At 40.8% G+C, this 24267-nt stretch overlaps 1 protein-coding gene across 1 annotated transcript in view; it reads left to right on the top strand.

The window, feature by feature from the left end:
- Nucleotides 1-24267, top strand: part of agtpbp1 (ATP/GTP binding carboxypeptidase 1) — a 48356-nt gene that overhangs the window by 18310 nt on the left and 5779 nt on the right. The window contains exons 12-25 of the mRNA XM_033972236.2: nt 1618-1712; nt 2201-2317; nt 2878-3626; nt 4691-4774; nt 5111-5200; nt 5306-5454; nt 6415-6502; nt 6988-7132; nt 7909-8059; nt 8719-8899; nt 12291-12420; nt 14123-14254; nt 20719-20895; nt 22215-22366. Of these exons, the coding sequence (XP_033828127.1) occupies nt 1618-1712; nt 2201-2317; nt 2878-3626; nt 4691-4774; nt 5111-5200; nt 5306-5454; nt 6415-6502; nt 6988-7132; nt 7909-8059; nt 8719-8899; nt 12291-12420; nt 14123-14254; nt 20719-20895; nt 22215-22366 (2440 nt within the window). The remainder of the gene's footprint in view (nt 1-1617; nt 1713-2200; nt 2318-2877; nt 3627-4690; nt 4775-5110; nt 5201-5305; nt 5455-6414; nt 6503-6987; nt 7133-7908; nt 8060-8718; nt 8900-12290; nt 12421-14122; nt 14255-20718; nt 20896-22214; nt 22367-24267) is intronic.

A 24267-nucleotide genomic window follows, 5' to 3' on the forward strand; every position in this document is an offset into this window, starting at 1 on the left:
TTTTCTCATCCCAAACTAAATGAAAAAAATATTGTGTGCTGTTACTGGATCCACTTGACAATGACCACACTATATTCAAAGTGCTGCACATAATGTTCCCCACAGGACGAACTGAGCCTCTTCATTACAGCCAAACCTCACACAAGGGTAAGACGTACGTAAGACAAAACTTCTGTTCAAACGTAGACTCACTCATCACTGCTTTAAGCCTTTTCACACTCTAAATACTGGATTAACCTCACATATGTTTAATATAGTCACATAGTTAATCACTCAACCTAGAGAATTCCTGCTCACCAAGCTTCCTCTTAACATTAAAGAACATTCATCAAGCTAAATACAAATAAATAAATAGGCCTTTATTGTACTGAACAGTGAGTAGTGTGAAATGGGGGTGATGAGTGGGGAGGTTGTTACCATTTGTCAATTCACAAAAGTTGTGAATTAATCTGCGATGCTTAAGCAAACACAGAGCCTAGCATGTGTCCCGCCATCAGTCCCCTTGGCTTTACTATAGGACCTATTTTTAATTTGAAGCACTGTCTACATAAATCAGTAAACCTGGTGTAGTTTTCTGCATGTGATTTCATCTCTGAGATTTTCCTCTGATCAGACATAAATATTAATTTCTTCATGTTTTTGTAAAGTCCTCTTTTAGATTTATTTTGGCATTATGTTGAGTAAAGCTTTGCTGCTAAGTTGTTGTCCTCTGCATTTGACCCAAACTTCATCCAGTGACTCAGGGCAAGAGCAGTGGGCCAGATCCTGGGTCCCATCTCCAGATGTTCAGCTTTGTTTATGATCAACAGCCACTTAGTTGAAGGTTTATCTGACCAAGCACTCAATGTTTTTGGGTTAATGTGTCAAACCCAAACACTTGAGAAATCTCACCTTGCCCAACTCGACCTGGGAATCAAACTTGGGATCGTCTTACTATGAGGCAAGAGTGCTTACCCCTGAGCCACTGTGCTGCAAGATCCCAATGCAGTGTCCAAAGTAGGGCTGGAAGAAGACTACAGTCATTTAGTTCATAAGACGTCCTGTGCAAAGAATGCGCTACAATGTATTGTCTTAATATAGAAAACGCTTGTATTAGTTTATTACCTCACATTTTAGTCTTGAGCTCCTGAAGTTGTTTATACTGAGCACTCTGAACACAATCCTACTTTTTAAACAGACATCACGAATCTAACCACAGTTGCAATACTTATCATTAAAATCTCAAAATGGTGTTCGGTTAGTCTAAACTCTAAAGGCATTTAAAGCCTAGATAAAGCATACTTTTTCCTTTAATTAAAAACACTGTTTGCAGTCCACATGCTAAAGTCAGCCTCTGCAGCACCTTTTTCACTGTATGAGGCATGGAGTTTGACAGCTCTAATTACCTACACCACATAAAAGTGCGTACTCGTCTCCTCCTCTGTCTGTTCAGCCAACAGCATCTAGTCGACATGTACCAGTATGAACTTTTCAATCAACAATTAATTCTCCAGCTCCTCCTAATTTTTGACATGTATTGATCGTAGCAGCAATTTACGTTTCTAACTGTCGTATCTGCAGAGGGCCAAATACTCAACCCATTTTCCTTCTAAAAATGTCTTTTCTGTGTCCCCACAGTGGACGATGTGGTGGACGAAAGTGACGACAACGATGAAGCCGATACAGAAAATGACACAGAGAATGAAGAGGATGAAAAAGATCAACCATCTCCGGTCAGTGTGTGAAGTTAGGGTTAGGTATTAACCTTCACAAAAATTTTGTGAAGCACTGTACCTGATTTTTATTATTTTAAAAACATGAAAAACAGAAGTAGTCAATTTTAAACGGTTTGAAGTGGTCCAATGTTATCCCTCACTTATCTAATGCATTCCGACCATCCTAATTATTCACTGCTAGGACATCGCACCATTTAGTTACTTAGTTATTTGGTTAGTAAATATTAATTTCAAATGGCAGCTTTGTGACACAGATGCAGAATGTAGTTACATGTTTTAAAGTTCATATTACATTTAACTGCAGACTATGCCTCTTTATATCATTATCAATTTGTTGTTCTGTTTTGGTTACCTTCAAAAAGCTCAGTGCAGTGCCAAGTTCTAACATTATGATCTATTTTGATACTCTGATAATTCAAACTGCATTTACTTGGATTACCAGCAGAGGGCACTAGGGATATCTGTAACATGATGTCTTTGTTTAGAACGATGACATAGAGACGGACCTGAACAAGCTGCACCCGAAGAAGGGCCCTGGGCGTCCCTACGAGGAGCTGAGGGTCTATGAGAGGTTCTTTGTGGAGCTCTCTGAGGACTTTCAGGTCAGATACCAATAATTTTTTACAAGCAGTTCTGTAATACACTGACAGATTTTGAAGCAGATCCTAACTAAATTCTATTCCAAAATTTAAACAAAACAAGCATTGTGTGTTGAACTGTGTAATACTGTGCAAGTAAATCCTATTTAGAAATGTTGCCATTGAGATTATTTGCTAATTAGAATATCTATAATATTATTGTACCTATAATACAACAGCCATGACTAAAATTACTTCAAAATATTCATCTAGATTTGGGAAGTTTTGAGTTTACTTGATTCTAGGATTGTTAAAAGTATTGAAAATCAGATGCTAATTGATACTAAAACAAGTATTGAAACTGGATACTCATTTGATCAGGTATCTATACTAAAAAAAATCACATTCACAGGACAAAAATGAATCTTTCCTGAATAGCTTTAGAATGATCCTAACATGTATCAGAACAAGTATAAGACACATCCTGAAACAAGTCAAATATTCTGGGTCCATCAAATTCATAAATCTAAACAAAAATTGTATGTAATTTAAACTAATCATGAATTCTGTATTGGTTTTCTCAGGGATTTAACTTTGAATCCTCTAAAACCTGCACCAGCACATCTTTGTCATCTCCATTCTCCTCATCAGTGACTACTGCCAAGACTCCTCCTCGTCCAATCATCGTCCCCACTGCTCAGGCGCTGTCCCCCAAACATGCCCCTCTTTCTGGGCTAGAGAAGAATCCACCCCTGCCCCCTTCCACCTCTTCCACCTCCTATTCTCCTCCCCCTCTCACCCCCCTCGAACTGGAAAACATTCACGTATCCAAGGACCAAGAAAAAAAACAAGACACGCACATTCCATCTACAGACAGACATGAATGTACTATTTCCTCTTTAAGCAAAACTACTGAAGATGAAAATATCGAAAAGGAACTCGCTTGCGTACTAGAGTGTGTATCTTTGGACACTTTGGATGGTGTAGTGCCTCTAAATACAGACCACAGAGGAGGGAAGCAAGAGGATCTAAGCGCAACCAGGCAAATTCAGTCTCCTCTGTTTTTGGGGGGCCTGTCCTCACGGCGTTCTGGGGGAGGGGGGAGTGACTGTGGGTCGGAGGGAGCGGAGGATGATACGACAGAGGGTGCTGTTCTGGAAGTCCCGGATACAGCGTTGTTACTTCCTCTGCATGATCCTGATCTCTATGTGGAGATGGTGAAAGGAACGCTATCCGTGCCGCAGTACGCCGAAGTGGCATATCCGGACTATTTTGGTCACATGGCTCCGACGTTCAGAGAGCCGCTTCTGGAGAGGATTTACGGTGTGCAGAGGTGAGTGTGAAATTGTCAAATAATTATTTTTATTGTATGTTGATATTTTGTAGATACATTTTTAACCAAAGACAGAATATGTTGACTGAAGACTGCTAGGTTGGGAATGTTTACAAATAAAGGTGTATTTTTGACATTATTGATTTGATTTAATAGTAGTAATAGATAATTGTGCAGTGGTCTTGGTTATAATCAGCTTTGTATAAATAAAGCTTCAAACACTATGAGACATTCTGGACCAACTTTGGCCAAGCTGAAAAAAGAAAGTGTATTGCAAAAGCAGAACTTTGTGGGGGAAAAAATGACGGTGGTACATGTTGTGTTCATTTCTATATTATAAAACATTTTTTCTCTATTAAAAATAGAGCCATGAGTGGTCCATCCTGTTTCACTTTTCCAACTCAAAAGGCTGTTTTGAAATTGTGCTAGTAGACAAATATGTTTTGCATGTGAACACTGGTGGTGTGTCAAGAGATTTGTGTGAGCTAGGGACTAATTACATACCTTTTTCACAGTTTGAAAATCCAGTACCCCTGCTTCACTGGTCAAAATTACAACAACCGATAATGTTTGTTTGTTTCTTTATAATTTTTACATTTTTACAAACTGATGCCCAATCAAGACATTTTTTTCTTAATACCAATACTGTTATGCAAAGCACTACAGGTCCTACCAGTGTCGCATTGCTGCATCCCTAGTTGGTGGTTTGATCCCAAGTCCAACACGCCACCCAAAAATTGTGATCATTTACAAATAAAATCTAATTTCTGTAGAAATCAACTATGTTTTTCAGTCCTGTGATATTTTTTTTTCTGATACGTATGGATCATGTATGTCCCTGATTGGCTAATCCAGCTGTCACTCAGTCCCATTTGAGAACAGGGAGATTCACCTGTGACCAGGTTCACATCTTTGTAAAGTATTGAAAAGTGTGTATTCAGGCGAAGTTGGAGGCGCTACAGATTCATATTGGCAGCCATACTCCGGGATAACTGTGTGCCCATAAATGTTGCTTACCTCCCCCAAATGTAGAGTGTAAATGAAAAATGCATGTCTCATTTCAGAGCCAAGATCTTCCAGGACATCGAGAGGTTGATTCATCCTAATGATATCTTGGATAAAGTTGTTTATGACCTCGACATTCCCAGGTGAGCCATTACCTGTTTCTATTTATGCTTCCATCATTTCACCTCAGCGTAATGTCCATTTATTTTTCATATGTACCCGACAGCGTAACACTCTTTGCTTTGCACAGCCAAATGGTTTGCTGTAATACTGAGTAGTCCAGCATATTCATGGGTTTCAACTTCAAGTGAAGGACGGTTGCCATAATAATTAACAATTCTAAACAAAATGCTGCATTGTTTTCAGTTTTATAATTATCTCCTAATTGTAGCTATCTATATTTGGAATGACAAGAAGTCCTCAAAATGACATACATGATGACATTTAAAGCTTGTGTACTAAATGTTCTTGTATTTCAGCTGTCCTGTGATTGAAGATGACGGTGAATCACTTAAATTCAACTCTCAGTTTGAATCTGGTAATCTGAGAAAGGCCGTCCAAGTCAGAAAGTAAGAGTTCAAGTCATTTATTTACCTTCATTTTGACCATATTAAATGATACAATAACACTTTATTATAAAGTGTTACCAATATTACCTGATTCACCCCCCTTAGGTTAGAGTATGACCTGGTTTTGAACTCAGACATCAACAGTAACCACTATCACCAGTGGTTTTACTTTGAGGTGAGCGGCATGAAGGTTGGAGCCTCCTACCGCTTCAACATCATCAACTGTGAGAAGTCCAACAGCCAGTTCAACTATGGTGAGGAGCTATGAACAAGTACACAATATATTGGCGGGTGGTGAGCACTCTCATCTCACAGCAATAAGGTTCTGAGTGTTTGTGTAGAGTTTGTTTCTCGTTGTGTCTCCACTGCAGTTTCCCCCAACAACCCACAATTTGATGTGGAGATGGGTTCACACTGACCTGGAGCATGTTGTTCATGCCTTCAGCACCTGCAGATTAGATTACTGTAACTCTCTGTACTGTGGGTTGGATCAGGGTCCCATCCACTGCTCACAGTTAGTCCAAAATGCTGCATACTTACAGGCACCAGGAAATATGAGCACATTTCTCCTGTGTTGGCCTGCACTAAATTCCTGTCAGCTTCAGGATTGATTTTAATATTCTGATGAGGGTTTTTAAATGTCTCCATGGGTTGGCCCCTGCCCATATCTCTGAGTGTCTGTCTGTCCATTTTCCCAGTAGAACGTTGAGATCAGCAGACCAGATGATTTTGGATGTTCCAAGGTCCCAGCTAAAAACTCGAGGGGACCGGGCTTTTACTGTAGTTGGTCCCAGTCTTCTCTGTGAATAGCCCAGTCTTTAAATATTTTTAAATCTTTGTAGAAAACTCATTTGTTTGGACTGGCTTTTAACACGAGCTGAGCAGGACTCTTGTATTATATTGTCATATCATGTTTTTGCATGTTTTGTTTCTATAAGATTGCACTTTATATTGCCTTTGTACAGCACTTTAAGCAGCTGTAGTTGTTTTTAAATGTGCTTTACAAATAAATTTGACTTGACTTGACTTGATGGGTCCCCAGGCACGGCACTGCTTGAAGGATGGGTCAAATACAGAGATTGAATTTCCCCCATGAGGGATTAATAAAGTGTACTGTACAAAAAGAGATTGTGAAGGCTGCTTAGAAGATCTGCGAGATATGAATATCAAACATATTGTTTATAATAAAGAATGCAGTTTCTTCTCTCTTGCAGGTATGCAGGTTCTCATGTACTCTGTTCAAGAGGCCATTGGTGGAAGTCCTCGCTGGGTCCGGACAGGAACCGACATCTGTTACTACAAGTGAGTTAACCATATCTCAGCAGACATTTAACTGATGGAATTGGAAAGTAGGGCTGGATTTAATCAAGATGGGGTCTTTTTAATGGTTTATGTTCATGAAATCAGTACTGAATGCCATTTTTATTTTGTTTTTGAAAAAAAAAAACCCATAAAATTGAAATAAGTTTTTGTTTTGCTTTTTTTTTTTTTTTATCATATCGCCTGACCCTAGAAAGATGTGTTTTGTTCCACTGCGGTACGGCTTGGCGTGTGACACAAAGAATTATTTAATTTAATTTTTTTATTGTAAACATATAATGAGGGCCTTAGACTGTACATAATCACAGCGAATCATCAGACAGCTACATTTTCACCACAGAAACTTGTACTTCTATAACAACTGAACAAATACTTGATTTGTTAATTATACAGTTATAATGAATTTAGAATAACTTAATTATGCTAATTATATGAAGCTTCTGATAATTTTACTTCTTGATCCACAGAAATCATTTTGCCAGAAGTTCTGTAGCTGCCGGAGGCCAGAAGGGAAAATCCTATTACACTCTGACCTTCAGTATAAACTTTAAACACAAGGACGACGTGTGCTACTTCGCCTACCACTATCCCTACACATACTCCACTCTCAAGGTAGTTATCCACCTTATATTATTATTATATTATCCAGATATTGTCCAAACCAGGCAGTTCTGTGAAATAAACACAAATGAATGCTCCACTGAATCTGTTGTAGGGACGAACTTTCATTTACACTTCCACATCCCTGCATCAGTACAGTGGCAGGTGTGTTCTGAAATGATTTGAAGTTTTGTCAAATTGTTTTTCACAGTTCTTATAATTACAAGGCTGTGCAACAAGAGAGCTGAGCCATTATAGCCACAATAGAAGAATCTAATATAGTCTAGTATATTTTGGTAATTGAAATGCAGAGGGCGAACAGTTTTGGAAGACTGTCAATTTACAGTTTTTCTGACAAGTATTACAGTTACATTTTGTTATTAGCTTTTTTTTTTTTTTATACAAAATCTCTTTCGTCATGTTGGTAGGTTTACTTTTTTGGAGCACAGATTGAATTGAAATTAGGGATGGGCAGATTTTGTGAATGTAGGTATGAAAAAATGCTAAAACTGTGAATGTTTATAATGAAAAAAAAAGTTGTTAAAAGAGCTTATTAAAATGACTTCCAAATAAGGGAATAAAGTCATAATTGCGCACTTTTCTGGTACAGTAACAGATATATCACATTTGTCTGGAATCAGGATCAATGCAACATAAACAAACATATTTATTCACCCCCTTTTGTCACCCCCTATGTATATAATATTTTATATGATTATCGATTAACTGATTACTCTTCCCATCCCTTGCAGGAGCTCTAGTCTAAGTCCCTGTGTTTGCTCCCTCAGATGCACCTGTCTAAGCTGGAGGCCCTCAGGACTCCTCAGATTTACCTGAGACAGGACGTCCTGTGTCATAGTCTGGGAGGAAACAGCTGCCCCCTCCTCACCATCACTGCCATGCCAGAATCCAACTCCAACGACCACATCTGCCAATTCAGTAAGCACCAAGAGGGGTTCTGGATTTTTCAACTTACAATATCAGTATTTTTGAATTATATGTTTTGAAAACATATATTTTGTTATCAGGGTTTGTCTGTTTGAGGGCTTGGTTCCCTTTTATGGAGACTTTAAAAGTCTTGATATCAAACACATGGGGGGGGAATCTGGTATACAAAATACAGAGAGATATCAGTCTGGATTTGCCAGGCAAATATTTTGGTTGGTCTAGTCCCCATGTCTTCTGTTGCGTCTCAAGCCTGGCCAAACATGATTGTGCAACAAGATTTGTTTTTCAGTGACCAATGCAATTTAGTAAGTAACATTTATTTTTAAATAAGTAAGTAACACTTAGGAACTGTGCATTAGCATGCTAGCTTTTGTTTTTTTATCGCCACAGCAAAACTCTCCACTGGTCTCTGAGAGTTTTGAAAAGAGCTTATAGACTTATTGTGGTGAATAATTGGAATGCTCTGAATACATAAGGTAAGTGAGGAATCACTTTGGGCCACAAAACGTTTAAAATGAACTAGTTCTCGTTCTAGTCAAAATACAAGAAAATAGCTGTAACAGTTTTTATAATATCAGTTTAAATGTTGTATTGCTACTTTAGTTAAAGGTAAACTGTAAGTAACCTGCCTCCATCTTGTTTTTGTTCAGGAAACCGTCCCCTGATCTTTCTGTCAGCCCGAGTGCACCCAGGAGAGACCAATGCCAGCTGGGTGATGAAGGGCAGCCTGGAGTTCCTCATGAGCTCCAGTCCTTTGGCCAACAGTCTCCGAGAGTCCTACATCTTTAAGATTGTCCCCATGCTCAACCCAGACGGAGTGGTCAACGGAAAGTGAGTGAAAAAGTTTTTATCAACTTTTAACAATGATACAACACTGTTCCCTCATCAACCACATGCCTACAGTACTATTATTCCTCAAGGAATGAAAATAAATCCCAGCCTTTTCTCATAAAAGATTTTCTTTTCCAAAGAAATGTATTATTTTAAAATATTGAAATGTGAAATGCTAATTCAAACGTGTCAGAATACCTGCACAACTGAACCTGAACATCCATCACAATAATTTTTGTGTTGCACTTATTATTGAGTTGCACTTCATATTACAGATTATTATTATCCATCCATCCATTTTCTCCGAGGCTGGGTTGCGGGGGCAACAGTCTAAGCAGGGACTCATAGACTTCCCTTACCCCACGGATAACACAAATTAGTATTAGTGTTATGAAATATATAAAGGTGTACTATGTAACTTTTCTGATGAGCAGTCTGCCATCCCCTTACTCCATGACTATGTTCTTGCTTTGCCCGTAGTGTACCACAATATGGTATTTAAGTAATCTGCATTAATAAAATTGCATGTGTTTTTATCAAAAGGCAAGTTTATTTGTATAGCAAAATCATACACAAAGTAATTCAAAGTGCTTTACAGACTAAGAAAGACATTAAAATCACAATACAACAAATCAAAGCATAAATTATCACACATAATCATCATAAAGTTAACATTAAAACAGAAAAGTGCAGAATAAAAACCTTTCAGTCATATGTACAGCTAAACAGAACAGAGGCCTCTCTCACATCTTCAAGAAGGCTGTTCCAGGTTTTAGCTGCAGAAAACTGAAACGCTGATTCCCTATGTTTAGTCCTGACTCTGGGCACCAACAGGAGGCCGGTCCCTGAAGTCCTCAGAGTGTGAGATGGTTCATATGGCACTAACATGTCAAGAGATGTACTTTGGAGCTAGGCCATGGATAGATTGTACACAGGCAGAGCTGCTTTAAAGTCTATTCTCTGAGCCACAGGAGCCAGTGCAGAGACCTGAGCACAGGACTTATGTGCTCGTACTTCCTGGTTCTAGCCAGGACCTGAGCAGCAGCGTTCTGGATGTACTGCAGCTGTGTTAAGGTTCGTTTGAAGAGGCCAGTGAGCAGACCGTTACAGTAGTCTAACCTACTGGAGACAAATGCATTGATAAGTCTCTCTAAGTCTGGCTTCGATTTGATGTGGCTGTTAAAGTTCAAGTCTGAGTCCATTATTACCCCTAGATTTCTAGCCTGATTTGAAGGTTTTTTGTCTGAGTTTAGCTGGAGAAAGTTGTTTTGCATCCAAACACTGACCTGTTGGATGCAGTGACAGAGTGGTCCATATTTACCTGCTGCCAGTGAGACATAGATCTGAATGTCTTCTACATAGTTGTGGTAGGACACATTATTGCTGCGTATTAACTGGCCTAATGGCAGCATGTAGAGATTAAACTACAGAGGTCCTAGGATTAACCTATGGGGTAACCTGGGGTAACCAATTACAACAAATTACTTCCTGTCTGCTAGATAGGACCAGTAGACTGTAGACCAGTTTAGTGCGGTACCAGAGATGCCAGTCCTCTAGTCTCTGTAAGAGGATCCCATGATCACAGTGTCAAAGGCAGCACTCAGATCTAACAGGATCAAGACTGAGACTTTGCCTGCATCAGTGTTCAGGCGGATGTCATTTGTCACCTTGATAAGAGCAGTCTCAGTGCTGTGGTGGGGTCTAAAACCTGACTGGAAAACATCAATGGAGTTGTTCATTTGGAGAAAGTTAAAGCTGTTTGTGAACAACTTCTTCAAGGACTTTGCCTAAAAACAGCAGATTTGAGATGGGTCGGTAATTGTTCAATATTGTGGCATCAAGACTCGATAACCTCAGTTTTCTAAGCTCTTGGGAATGTTCCAGATTGAAGTGACATGTTACTATGTAAGTGAGTGGTGAGCCCAGACTTTAGAAACTTAGTGGGTAACACATCGAGGCAGCATGTATGAGGGTCATTCAATAAATAAGGTGAATTTTTCGGTATAAGGACTTTTAATACAGTTAGAAGCTTACTTTTTTGTTTGTTTGTTTTACTTGTTTTTCACATGGATTTAATTTCTTTTGCAGATTAAAAAAAAAAATTGAGAGTTTTGGCGATTAACAGTGCACCTGTTTTATCATTTATGTGTCTCCTTTGAACAACTGCAGGATCAGCCGCTGGTTTTGGAATGATAGACAAGTCAAAGAAGACACAGAAATGATCAGATAGAGCAACATCCACCACATTGACTTTTGAAATATTTACTCCTTTCGTAATGAGCAGGTCCAGAGTGTGTCCTCTGTTGTGGGTGGGCTCGCTGACATGCTGAGCCAGACCAAAGGTTTCAAGGACAGAACTGAGCTCTTTAGTGTTTCTGTCAAACAAATTATCCACATGCACATTAAAATCACCTGTAATTAAACTAAACCATCAAAGTCTGTGCATACGACCAAAAGCGTGTCAGTCATATATAAACCTCTCCAGCACTGTATAAATTTTATTAATGATTTTACTAAATAGAGTATGGAGGGTGATTGTTTTAGCTCCATTTAAGGGAAACATACTCAAAAGATGAAAACACCCTAAATGACAACCTGTGAATGACTAAATTATCTCTAAAAAACACACACACCTCCACCCTTTTTGTTTGCTCGTGTTGCAGATTCAAATTTGAAGTTGGGTGGAGTTGATTCCACTAGAATTACATTATCTTAAAAACATAAAGTTGAGATCAAAAGAAGAAATAAAATCATTAATTAAAATTTCAAACATTGAGTACAGCAAGTTTCAGATTAGTTTCAGTAGGGCTGGATGTTATCTTCTTACAGGGAATGTGCGTACCTAGAAACACACATGCTTACAGTGAATGGGGTTGCAGTTACACAGATCTGATCTGTAACTTAGTGGCTTGACTTGATTGTTTCCATGGATAATGGATGGATGGCTAGACAAACACATGGATAATTAATATGTTTAATGTAATAAAGTGAAACATTCCAGGCAAAGCAATAGCAACTCAATGAAGACAAGGCAGACCCTCACCCAGAAAAGAAGACATATTGTGCTTGTGTCTGAAAATAAAAATAAAATTGGAGAACAAAGTAAGTTCAGTGAAGTGGACGTATATTGGGGACGGTGAAAACGGGAGTTGATCAGCAATATGACATCTTGAAAATAAGCGATTAAAGATTGCTCAGATATGCACAAATCACTCCAGATACGTCTTTGAGAATTTAAGTGTTGAGGGGAAACAACTGTAACATGGTTCAAAACTCTGAAAAGTCGATTTTGCAGAATAGGTCTGATTTAAAAGCCAATAGTATATCCACTTTAAATCCTGTGTGTAGCTGTGTTGAGCTGAATTCTGTTTGTTTCTTCCCTTCATTGTAGCCATCGTTGTTCTTTGAGTGGAGAGGATCTGAACCGCCAGTGGCAAAACCCCAACCCTGATCTCCATCCCACCATCTACCACACCAAGAACCTGCTGCAGTACCTGGCTCACATACAGAGGGCGCCACTGGTATGAGATATTACACAGCCTTTCCTTGTACAGTTTACGGCTTCAGCTCTTCACTCTATTTGGCTACACTACACTAAACAGCGATCAATACCTCCCCAGTAGTTTTAGGCATAATGCAGTTCTCAGTAGCAGCAGTAGTCTCAGTAGGGCTCTCTAGTCTATAATGGGACTATTATTTTTAATGTTTGGGACGTTTTAACCAGGCCGTGCGTAGGAGGAGTGCCTTGCTATTTTCTATGTCTATGTTTCCCATAAGCACAAACCATATGGACTTTTTAGATTCTTATCCCAATGATATTATGTGTTAAATGGTGATGTTGTGATGATGTGGTGTTGTTTTGGAGATATGCAAAAAATTATAGCAAAGGATTTTGTTTAGAACCTTAATGAAAGATTATAGGGCAAGTAGGGCTGCAACTAACAGTTATTTTAGGACTAGTCAAACGATTATTTCTATTCAGCATTTAGAGTTTTTAAATACATTATGAACCAAATAAAGGTGGAAATATGGAGACCGAAGGCTTCTAAATGGACAATAATTTGTGTTATTGAGGAAAATCAGAAATTGTTTTTAGATATTTTGATTTAATAATGCAACTGTCTTTCCTGTCTTATGTTATTAAAAGGGCTGTAGTATGTGATTTAGAGTCTGTGTAGTCCAGATAACTATTATGATTATCAAAATACAACTACTGCCCATGACCTAGAATTTCATGTTTTAAATGTGTTTACTGTGCAAAATACATCTTTTTTTTTTCCAGAAACAGTTTCTTAATAAATGTATAGGTTTTATGGTCATTGACTACCACAAATGCCCTGAACAAGTGAAAATAAAACAATGCATTTTTTTTTATTTTTATGAATCATCGTTTATAACATGAGGCTTATTTCACTTCCCCAAATAAAAAGGTTTGTCTGATGAACTTCTACATCTAATCACATGCCCAGTGTAGTGTTCCGCTAGCTTACTTCAACTTCACATTTTATCCTTAGAACATATTTAATCTGACTTTCTCTGCTCTCTGAATTTCTTTGGGCTTTTAAAACACTGAATTGTGATCTGGACCCTAAAAATTCTCACTTAATATAGGTCTTTGCCATACCATCCACCACAATATTCACCCAATTTAAAGGCGCAATATGTTACTTTTCTAAATGGGGGTCCATTTTTCCATGGATATGTTATGGCTTTGACTGGATTGTTCCACAGTATGGCATTACACTTATCTTATTAGCATTTATTCAATTCCAGGTGTTTTATTTCTAAAACAATACCTATTATAACATACACTTTTGCTGTCAGTAGGCTCGCCTCTACATAGATCTGATCTGTAACTTGACCTGCATGTCATCATGTCGATATGTTGTAAAAAAAAAAAAAAAATGTAAAAAACACACTGTGGAACATTCCATTCAGAGCGAACACATCTCCATGGTGACAAGCAGCTGGCAGAAGAGTCACTTAGGTCAAAGTCACTTAAGAGGCGTTATTATGTAAATTCTTACTAAGAAACATTAAATGAAATCGTTTGTATGGACTGCTGCTGCTAATCAAACCCATTTAACCCCAGTGTTAGAACCTGCTACCTCATTTCAACTTTACATTTTATCCTTAAAACACATTTAAGCCGACCTTCCCTTCTATTCTCTGCTCTGCTTTTCTGTTATTCTATTTTCTTTGACGTGTCTCTTTTGTGCTCAGGTGTTTTGTGACTACCACGGCCATTCAAGGAAGAAGAACGTTTTCATGTACGGCTGCAGCGTGAAGGAGACAGTGTGGCAGTCAAACATCAGTGCTACGTCCAGCGACCTACAAGAGGACATCGCATACAGGGTGAGACCCCAAACCACAGCCCATAGTTTTATCCACTGTAGTGACAACCGATTTTGGGAACTCGTTTTATTGCAACTTTCAGGCCAGCATTGTGATTAGATTTGAGATTTATGTTTAAATTGTAGAATTTTCTTCAAACTGTGCATTTTAAACATCCCCAGGAGCATTGGAAAAATTAATGAAATATGTAAAGCTAAAGTAATACAAGAATCACATGTTTATAGGTGTAGGTTAGCAGTTTTATACAGAATACTTACCTTACAGATAAAGAACTATTATGCATTTTTAGATAGTTTGTTTATTAATAAAGAAAATACAGGAACAGGAATACAATACAGTAAGAACAAGCCTGGTGCTTTGTACATGTAGAAGAAGGTCCATCAAGCAGTGTAATATGATAAATTAAAATTAAATAAAGTCAGTAAATGTTTTTTTTTAGATTCTGTGCATATAAAATAGAGCTCAGGATCAAGCATCAAAAACTTTACATTACCGATCAGATTTGACAAACATCTATAGTACAGTTCTAGGTGAAAAGTAATCATTTGCAAAGCCTGGTGAGTTTTGAAATACAAAAAAAAGTGTATTCTTTGTTACAGCAGATATGGACAGGACAGGGCCCAGACCTGCCCTGACCGGCAGGGAGACTTATTTGGGATGTCAGAAGGTTGAGTCTCTCCCCATAGACCATCTCCCCCTCTCGTCCCCCTCTGACCTCTGACTATTTATACCAGAATATACCAGAATTTATGTGTGTGTGTCTGTGTGTGTATGTTTTTATTTTGTTCAGAGCTGGCATCTGTGTTGGCTTAGTCTTTTGCTGTAAGAGAACACTGTGGGAAAATTGTAGTTCTGGAAGAAACATTTTGTGAATCACAAAACTGTTATTGGTTAGTTGTTGGTGGTGTTAGTGTGTGATTATTTCATGGGAGCATGTAAAAAAAAGAGAGAGAAATTATACACTCCTTCCATCCATCCATCCATTTTCTTCCGCTTATCCGGGGCCGGGTCGCGGGGGCAGCAGTCTAAGCAGGGACTCCCAGACTTCCCTCACCCCGGACACGTCCTCCAGCTCCTCCGGTGGGACCCCAAGGCGTTCCCAGGCCAGCCGAGAGACATAGTCCCTCCAGCGTGTCCTGGGTCTTCCCCGGGGCCTCCTCCCGGTGGGACATGCCCAGAACACCTCCCTAGGGAGGCGTCCAGGAGGCATCCTGAGCAGATGCCCGAGCCACCTCAGCTGGTTCCTCTCAACGTGTAGGAGCAGCGGCTCTACTCCGAGCTCCTCCCGTGTGACCGAGCTCCTCACCCTATCCCTAAGGGTGCGCCCGGCCACTCTGCGGAGGAAGCCCATTTCAGCCGCTTGTATCCGCGATCTTGTCCTTTCGGTCATTACCCAAAGCTCATGACCATAGGTGAGGGTAGGAACGTAGATTGACCGGTAAATCGAGAGCTTCGCCTTCCGGCTCAGCTCCTTCTTTACCACAACGGACCGATACAGCGACCGCATCACTGCAGACGCTGCACCGATCCGCCTGTCAATCTCCCGCTCCATCCTTCCCTCACTCGTGAACAAGACCCCGAGATACTTGAACTCCTCCACTTGGGGCAGAGACTCACCACCCACCCGGAGAGAGCAAACCACCTTTTTCCGGTCGAGAACCATGGCCTCGGATTTGGAGGAGCTGATTCTCATCCCAGCCGCTTCACACTCGGCTGCAAACCGCCCCAGTGCCTGCTGCAGGTCCTGGCTCGAAGAAGCCATCAGGACAACATCATCTGCAAACAGCAGAGATGAAATCCTGTGGTTCCCAAACCAGACCCCCTCCGGCCCCTGGCTGCGCCTAGAAATTCTGTCCATAAATATAATGAACAGAACCGGTGACAAAGGGCAGCCCTGGCGGAGTCCAACATGCACCGGGAACAGGTCTGACTTACTGCCGGCAATGCGAACACAGCTCCTGCTCCGGTCATACAGGGACCGGACAGCCCTTAGCAAAGAGCCCCGGACCCCATACTCCCAGAGCACCCCCCAAAGGACACCACGAGGGACACGGTCGAATGCCTTCTCCAAATCCACAAAACACATGTGGACTGGTTGGGCAAACTCCCATGAACCCTCGAGGACCCGATGAAGAGTATAGAGCTGGTCCAGTGTTCCACGACCAGGACGAAAACCACACTGCTCCTCCTGAATCCGAGGTTCGACTATCGGTCGGATTCTCCTCTCCAGTACCCTGGAATAGACCTTACCGGGAAGGCTGAGGAGTGTGATTCCCCTGTAATTGGAACACACCCTCCGGTCCCCCTTCTTATACAGAGGGACCACCACCCCGGTCTGCCATTCCACAGGTACTGTCCCCGACCGCCACGCGATGTTGCAGAGACGTGTCAGCCAAGACAGTCCCACAACATCCAGAGACTTGAGGTACTCAGGACGGATCTCGTCCACCCCCGGAGCTTGCCAACCACCTCAGTGACTTCAGCCAGGGTGATGGACGAGTCCGCCTCTGGGTCCCCAGTTTCTGCTTCCTCCTCGGAAGACGTGACAGTGGGATTGAGGAGATCCTCAAAGTATTCCTTCCACCGCCCGACAACATCCCCAGTCGAAGTCAGCAGCTCTCCACCCGCACTGTAAACAGTGTTGGTGAAGCACTGCTTTCCCCTCCTGAGGCGTCGGACGGTTTGCCAGAATCTCTTTGAGGCCGTCCGATAGTCCTCCTCCATGGCCTCCCCGAACTCCTCCCAACCCCGAGTTTTTGCCTCTGTGACTGCCCGAGCCGCGGCACGCTTGGCCCGCCTGTACTCATCAGCTGCCTCAGGAGTCCCACGAGCCAACAAGGCTCGATAGGACTCCTTCTTCAGCTTGACGGCATCCCTTACTTCCGGTGTCCACCACCGGGTTCGGGGATTGCCGCCGCGACAAGCACCACAGACCTTACGACCACAGCTACGAGCAGCCGCATCGGCAATAGAGGTGGAGAACATGGCCCACTCGGAGTCCATGTCTCCAACCTCCCCCGGGATCAGGGAGAAGCTCTCCCGGAGGTGGGAGTTGAAGACCCCCCTGACAGAGGGCTCCGCCAGACGTTCCCAGCAGACCCTCACAATGCGCTTGGGCCTGCCAGGTCTGTCCGGCTTCCTCCTCCGCCAGCGGATCCAACTCACCACCAGGTGGTGATCAGTTGACAGCTCAGCCCCTCTCTTCACCCGAGTGTCCAAGACACGTGGTCGAAGGTCAGATGACACGACAACAAAGTCGATCATCGACCTCCGACCTAGAGTGTCCTGGTGCCATGTGCACCGATGGACACCCTTGTGCTCGAACATGGTGTTTGTTATGGACAAGCTGTGACTAGCACAGAAGTCCAATAACAAAACACCGCTCGGGTTCAGATCGGGGAGGCCGTTCCTCCCAATCACGCCCCTCCAAATGTCACTGTCGTTACCCACATGGGCGTTGAAGTCCCCCAGGAGAACAACGGAGTCCCCGGTTGGTGCACTGTCTAGTACCCCTCCCAGGGACTCCAAGAAGGCCGGGTACTCTGCACTGCTGTTTGGCCCGTAGGCCGACACAACAGTGAGAGACCTGTCCCCGACCCGAAGGCGCAGGGACGCGACCCTCTCGTTCACCGGAGTGAACCCCAACACGCAGCGGCTGAGCTGTGGGGCAATGAGCAAGCCCACACCAGCTCGCCGCCGCTCCCCGCGGGCAACGCCAGAGAAATGGAGAGTCCAACCCCTCTCAAGAAGTTGGGTTCCAGAGCCCAAGCTGTGCGTGGAGGTGAGGCCGACTATATCTAGCCGGTAACGCTCAACCTCCCGCACAAGCTCAGGCTCCTTCCCCCCCAGCGAGGTGACATTCCATGTCCCCAGAGCTAGTCTCCATGTCCGGAGATCCGGTCGTCGAGGTCCCCGCCTTCGACTGCTGCCCGGATCTCTCCGCACCCGCCCCTCATGGCTCCTCCCGCAGGTGGTGGGTCCACGGGAGGACGGCCCCACGTCGTTTCTTCGGGCTGGGCCCGACCGGGCCCCGTGGGGAAAGGCCCGGCCACCAGGCGCTCGCTGCCGAGCACCCACCCCAGGCCTGGCTCCAGGGTGGGGCCCCGGTAACGCCAGTCCGGGCGACGTAACTGGCCTCGTTGTAACTCTATTCATGAAGGGCTTCTGAACCGCTCTTAGTCAGACCCGTCTCCGAGGACCTGTTTGCCATGGGTGACCCTACCAGGGGCATGAAGCCCCCGACAACATAGCTCCCAGGATCATTCGGGTGCTCAAACCCCTCCACCACGTTAAGGTGGCGGTTCGGGGAGGGGATTATACACTCCTGTAACAAAAAAAGTTATTAATGAAATCGCAGGTGAATATTTGTTCAGGATGGTCAAGTCAGTCAAGTCAGTTTATATTTGTGATCACTACCGGCTTTAATAAGGCCTTAATTTTGTTTTTAAGAGAGCTCATAGACATTTTGGGGATTTGTGGAAGAATTTGGTTTCTTTTTTCCAATTACAGTTGAGCAGGGTTTTTGGGACCAGCTGGTCTTTTCTTAGCACATGCATGTCATTAAAATCACTGCAGTGATGAGGCAAAAAACACAAAACAAATTAAAAAAGAAATGAATCTAGAAAATGAGTGGATTAGTTAAAACTGCATCCAGTAATATTCTTGTTGACACTGTTTACAAAAAGCTCAAATATTAAAGATGTATTTTCTGCTAACACATATTTTACACTACACAGTACAGACCTATCAGGTCCAACACATATTTTACACTACACAGTACAGACCTATCAGGTCCAAGGACACACAAACATACAGCGGACTTCTAGATCACACTCACACAACTTAAGCACAATTTTCTGCAATTAATCAATTTTCATTTCTGCTTGTTTCATACATGTTACCACAGTTCTTCACTCTTCACATTGAATTATTTCACTTTTCTAATTCACTCACAAAGTCAATACGTGGGAATCTGGTACATTTCACTGCTTGTGTTGACATGATGTAAATTTACACTTCTTCATACATTTTGTCCTTACATAACATCTCCATTCTTAGTATGAGAGAGAGTATATTCAAAGCAGCAGTGCACCTCTGTCAGGTCTAACACTTAACTACACAGGGATTTTCACCTAGTGACTATTCACTAAATAGCAGGGTCTTCCACCCGTTTGACTGTTTACTACCTAGTTACAAATAGAGGGGCCATGACTGTTTGGTAGTTGCAATGACTCTTAGACTTTACTCTCTTTACTAGAAATTATGTTAAGCAAGTTGTAAAACTAAACCCACGTTGAATGCACATACATTTCCATCACATTAAGCCTTGAAGGTGCAAAATGTGACCGTTTAGCATTATTAAAATCTCCATTGGTTTAACTGAAAATTTTCAAAGATGCAAAGACACAATCCCAATCTTTATAGGCTAATTCTCCAGCTAAGGTGGTCCTGACCAAGACCAGCTCAAGATCCAGAGTTGGGTTCCACTGCCCTTGACAGTTTTAGGTGGGTGGTTTCAGAAGACATATTTCCCTACAGAGCCAAAAAAAAGTAAACTATATTAAAGTTTGTAGTAAAAACTGTCTATTAAGTCAGCGCAAATAAAAAAAACCCTTCATCAAACCTATCCAGTGCACATACTTTGCTTTCCTCTCTTATTTTCCAGCCCCTATCCTCCATCAGTGAGGTCGATATTATTTAAAAAATGTCATCAAAGCTGCTAATTAAGACTCTGGTGAATGCGTCAGTCCTGGATTCATTAAAATGTTTGAAATGGCTTCCTCCGTCGCCAATTAAAATTCACTTCGCCAGTTGTATTTTGGTTGCATAGCTGTAATTACACGCCAGAGAGAGGCTGCCTGTCTAATCTTCTCTCTATAATTTGCCTTAAATTTTGTCGTAACTTACCTTGAATTTGATGCCTCATTGGAATTGGATTTGACTCATTTGTACCTTGCACCTCTCGACGAAGGTCACGTTTTTATTTGAGGGTAAAAAAAAAATCAGAAGAGAAAGCACAGAAGCCTAGTTAAAATACCATAGCTTCAGGCAACAGAACTTTTGATAGGTACTAGAACCACAAGCTTAATAGCAATAAATTCGAATGGGTGTAATTTGCAGTCTTCAAAGGGTGTAATGTCAAGTACAAGCTGCAAATCATGTAGTTTAGACCTCTACAAACATGTTCTGAAATGCATGGGATTCTTGTATTAGTAAAACAGTTCAGATTTCAGTCTTTCTTTTCAAATATTCGTGTTTTGAGATGTGTTTAAATGAATCTTGATTACGAAACGTATGTGTTAAACCTGTGTGAATGAAACAAATCACAACTCCAGGTCTGTTTGTGATGAGGAAACATTATAACATAGACCAGAAAATAGTGTAATATGGGCCCTTTAAAGATATTTTTAAACTTGTAGCAACATTATATTTCTTACATGATTGTTTTGTGTTTGATTTTCCAGGCCCTTCCTAAGATCCTGTCTCAGATCGCTCCGGCCTTCAGCATGGCCAGCTGCAGTTTTGTGGTGGAGCGCTCCAAAGAGTCCACGGCTCGAGTGGTCGTGTGGAGGGAGATCGGAGTCCAGCGCAGCTACACTATGGAGAGTACTCTGTGTGGATGTGACCAGGGGAAGTACAAGGTAAGAGCAGGATAAAGGCTAAAGGACATACATTATGAAGAAATTGATTTTTTTTTTTAGCCTTCAACCATGTAATAGTGTTGTTCCCTCATCAGAAACATATGGAGTCTTATTTTGCGTCATTCACCCTTGTTCCATTAATCTTGTTGCCCAAATCCTGCCCCTCCCAGAATTCACAACATTTTTATTTAACTAATTTCCCAGGATTGTTGCATCATAGGTAGAAACCCTGCACTTCCCTAAATCAGTAGCGTGCGGTGACTTGTACGGATATGCAAGCAGACATCAATATTTAGTCGATAACAATAAGGACAATTTTTATCCACACTGCATTATAAATATTACATATTAAACACCTATATCATTTTTTATATACTGGTCTGTATTTGACACACTGCACAAAGATGGGTCAAATGCAGAAGATAAATTATAACAGTAAAGAACCTTTTATTTATGTATAAAAGTGTAACATCACCATAATAATAGTTTTTCTTGTTAATCATCTGTAGATTTGGAATAAATTTGTATGGCATGGTATGTGTGACTTTTTTTAAATTGTATTTTATTATTTCTTTTATACAAGGACAGTGTACAGTAATCATTGACCAAAATGATAGATGCATTGTACCAGGTTTATATTGCAAGATAACATTTACTCACGATGTCAATATCCTTTTTCTGATTCTGATTCACTGTAAAATGCAAAATGTTTTGTTTTTTTGGTTTGTTTGTTTGTTTGTTTTGCATTGTCATTTTGCTAGTATTTATAAAACGACTACAATATTTGTGTTTTTCCTGCTTCAAGTGGACATATTACATCCATCCAGCAGGTGGAGCTATAAGACTTGTTCTTTTATTCATGGTATTCCTGAGTTTGCACTTTGACCCCCTCACTCTCCCGTTTCCTTTCTTATTTCTGCGCTCTTTCCTTCAGTGATGCTGCAATTTCAATAGATAAAGAGCTCAGATGCACCTACCGATGTCCCCTGATGTAAACAAGTCTTGTCAGGCAGAGTTTTGTGTTTTATGTGCTATATGAAGATTCTATGGCTAATCTAGTTGAATGGTATAAGAAATCAATAAGGAAAACTGCATCATCACGACTTAGAATACAAAACTGACTTTGCTGTAGTGTTCTCACGATACAAAAATTTCACACTTGATAGACTTGATACTCAATACCGTTTCCGGTACCACATTGATAATAAAACACTCTTTATTTAAACGATAATATCTAATTTTAAACATAAAATGGTAGTACTTTGGTTTGCCATGTGACCTTCTATCCGTGTAATTCCTCAGTGGTTGTTGTGTTCCAGGGTCTCCAGATTGGGACAAGGGAGCTGGAGGAGATGGGAGCCCAGTTCTGTGTGGCTCTGCTCAGGCTGAAGAGGCTCACGGGGCTCCGTAACCACCAGCACCTCCTGGATCTAGAGAGTGACATCATCGGCAGCCACGCCAAGGTTGCCAGGTGAGGAGATCTGTGTATTTGACAGGTTTGAAGGTTTTTGTGATTATGACTTGACTTGGTGGGATAGAACCGATGGTAAATATTTATCATAGCTGTCTGGGAAAAAATGAGAAGAAAAGCACAAAGATACGGGGAGTAGTGGTGAATTCTAAAGCAGAATCCCTCGAAACTAAAATTCAATCAAAAATGCAGGGAAAATTTACGCGCAAGGAAGGCATTTTTCTAAACATTGATTTAACAAAATAAATGTGTTGTGCAGTTATGCTTAGACTAATAAAAACAGATGACAGGTTTTGGCCCATGTTTAGGCCCTTGTTAACATTATGGTTACTAGGCAACAGTTGTAAAATTACCTCTACATATGTCAAATCTGCTGCCCGTGTCTAACCAGGAAGAAAAATTATAAATAAATATACATATAAATAAAAAAACTAGGCAAGATTTTTAGTCAAATCTTAAAACTAATGATGTGAACTATGTTTTAGTGAAAGAAGTCTTACCTCTCATAATTAAGGCTTAGAGAATCTCGTGCATTTGAAAACATGTGGTTAGAGGTTTAAACAACAACAGTAGAGTGTTTTTTACTCTATTAAACCTGCGTTTTCTTCAGTAATGGTTTCTTCTGTTGTGACCACTCCAACTGCAATTTAGGTTTAATTGTGGATAATTTTGCAGATTGGCATCATTTAAAAAAAGTCATATCTAATCAAATTTAACTTTATTTATAGAGAACTTTAAAATCAGAGAAAATAAGATTTAAAACAGCAAGTGAAAAGTCAAGTTTGACAGTAATGACTATGATGAGTATAATATTTGTACAATATCAGATTTCATTGATCCAATTGTTACAGCAAATGGAGAAAAAAAAATCTTACTGAAACTGCTGAGACAATGATCCATGATTTTTTATTTTTTTCCCCAGTACAGCTCCACTTGAGGAAACTACTGATAGTAAACACATATTTATACCTAGGGCGTTACAACAGCTAAGTCGTATCTCTATTATAAACTTGTCTCTAATATGACACAGTAAATGATGTCAGATCCCAGAGATGTACATACTTCTCCTGTCATAAGTTTTAATCGAGTGCTAAATATAGAAACAATAACTATAAATGGGATTGTAATCGATCCACACATTACTGGTGAAATAATCGGCCTCTTCCTGGAGCAGCTTGAGCTCGTCTTGTTATGATGTCCAGGAATAAGAGGAGGGGGCCGGTCACAGACGGACTTTAACTGTACTGTGTAGGGATTCCAATACCAATTCCGATACTATAGCTTTAGGTATCTGCCGATGCCCGATATTGACTAATACCAGTGTAGAGACTGAAAATGACACTTATTTCCTTAAAACAAAAATAAGACAGGCCTGATCCAAATTTGTTACATAGCTGTTTATTGATCCAGTAAAATTTTCAATTGTGTAAATTACAAGATAATATTGGAATAAATTAGACTGTAATCTGACCACTAATATCATTGAAAAGTATATGGACCGATTTAACATTGCTGTACCTGATTTTTACCATCTTAAAACCCTGAAAAACAGTTTGCCATGGTCGTCCAAAGTTATTCCTCACCTACCGTATATCAGAGCATACTAATCATTCACCACGATGAGTTTATAAGTGCTTTACAACATTCAGAGACCAGTGTGTAGTTTTTCCATTAGCAAAATACAATAGCTAGCTAACGTATGCTTCCTAAATATCACAAAACACTTTATAATTAGATGCAGACAGTACACAGTGGACTTATTTTGACCTCAAGAGCTGCTTATACAATATATCTGTACAGGGGCCAGACATATTTTGCTCAAATACATGGGAAAAATCAGGTAGGAGGCTTTTTGTGTAGTATTTTTTGTCACTATAGCTCACTCTTTGGTGCACTGAGTG

The sequence above is a fragment of the Periophthalmus magnuspinnatus genome, chromosome 9 (assembly GCF_009829125.3).
Source record: "Periophthalmus magnuspinnatus isolate fPerMag1 chromosome 9, fPerMag1.2.pri, whole genome shotgun sequence".
NCBI classification, from domain to species: Eukaryota; Metazoa; Chordata; class Actinopteri; order Gobiiformes; family Gobiidae; genus Periophthalmus; species Periophthalmus magnuspinnatus.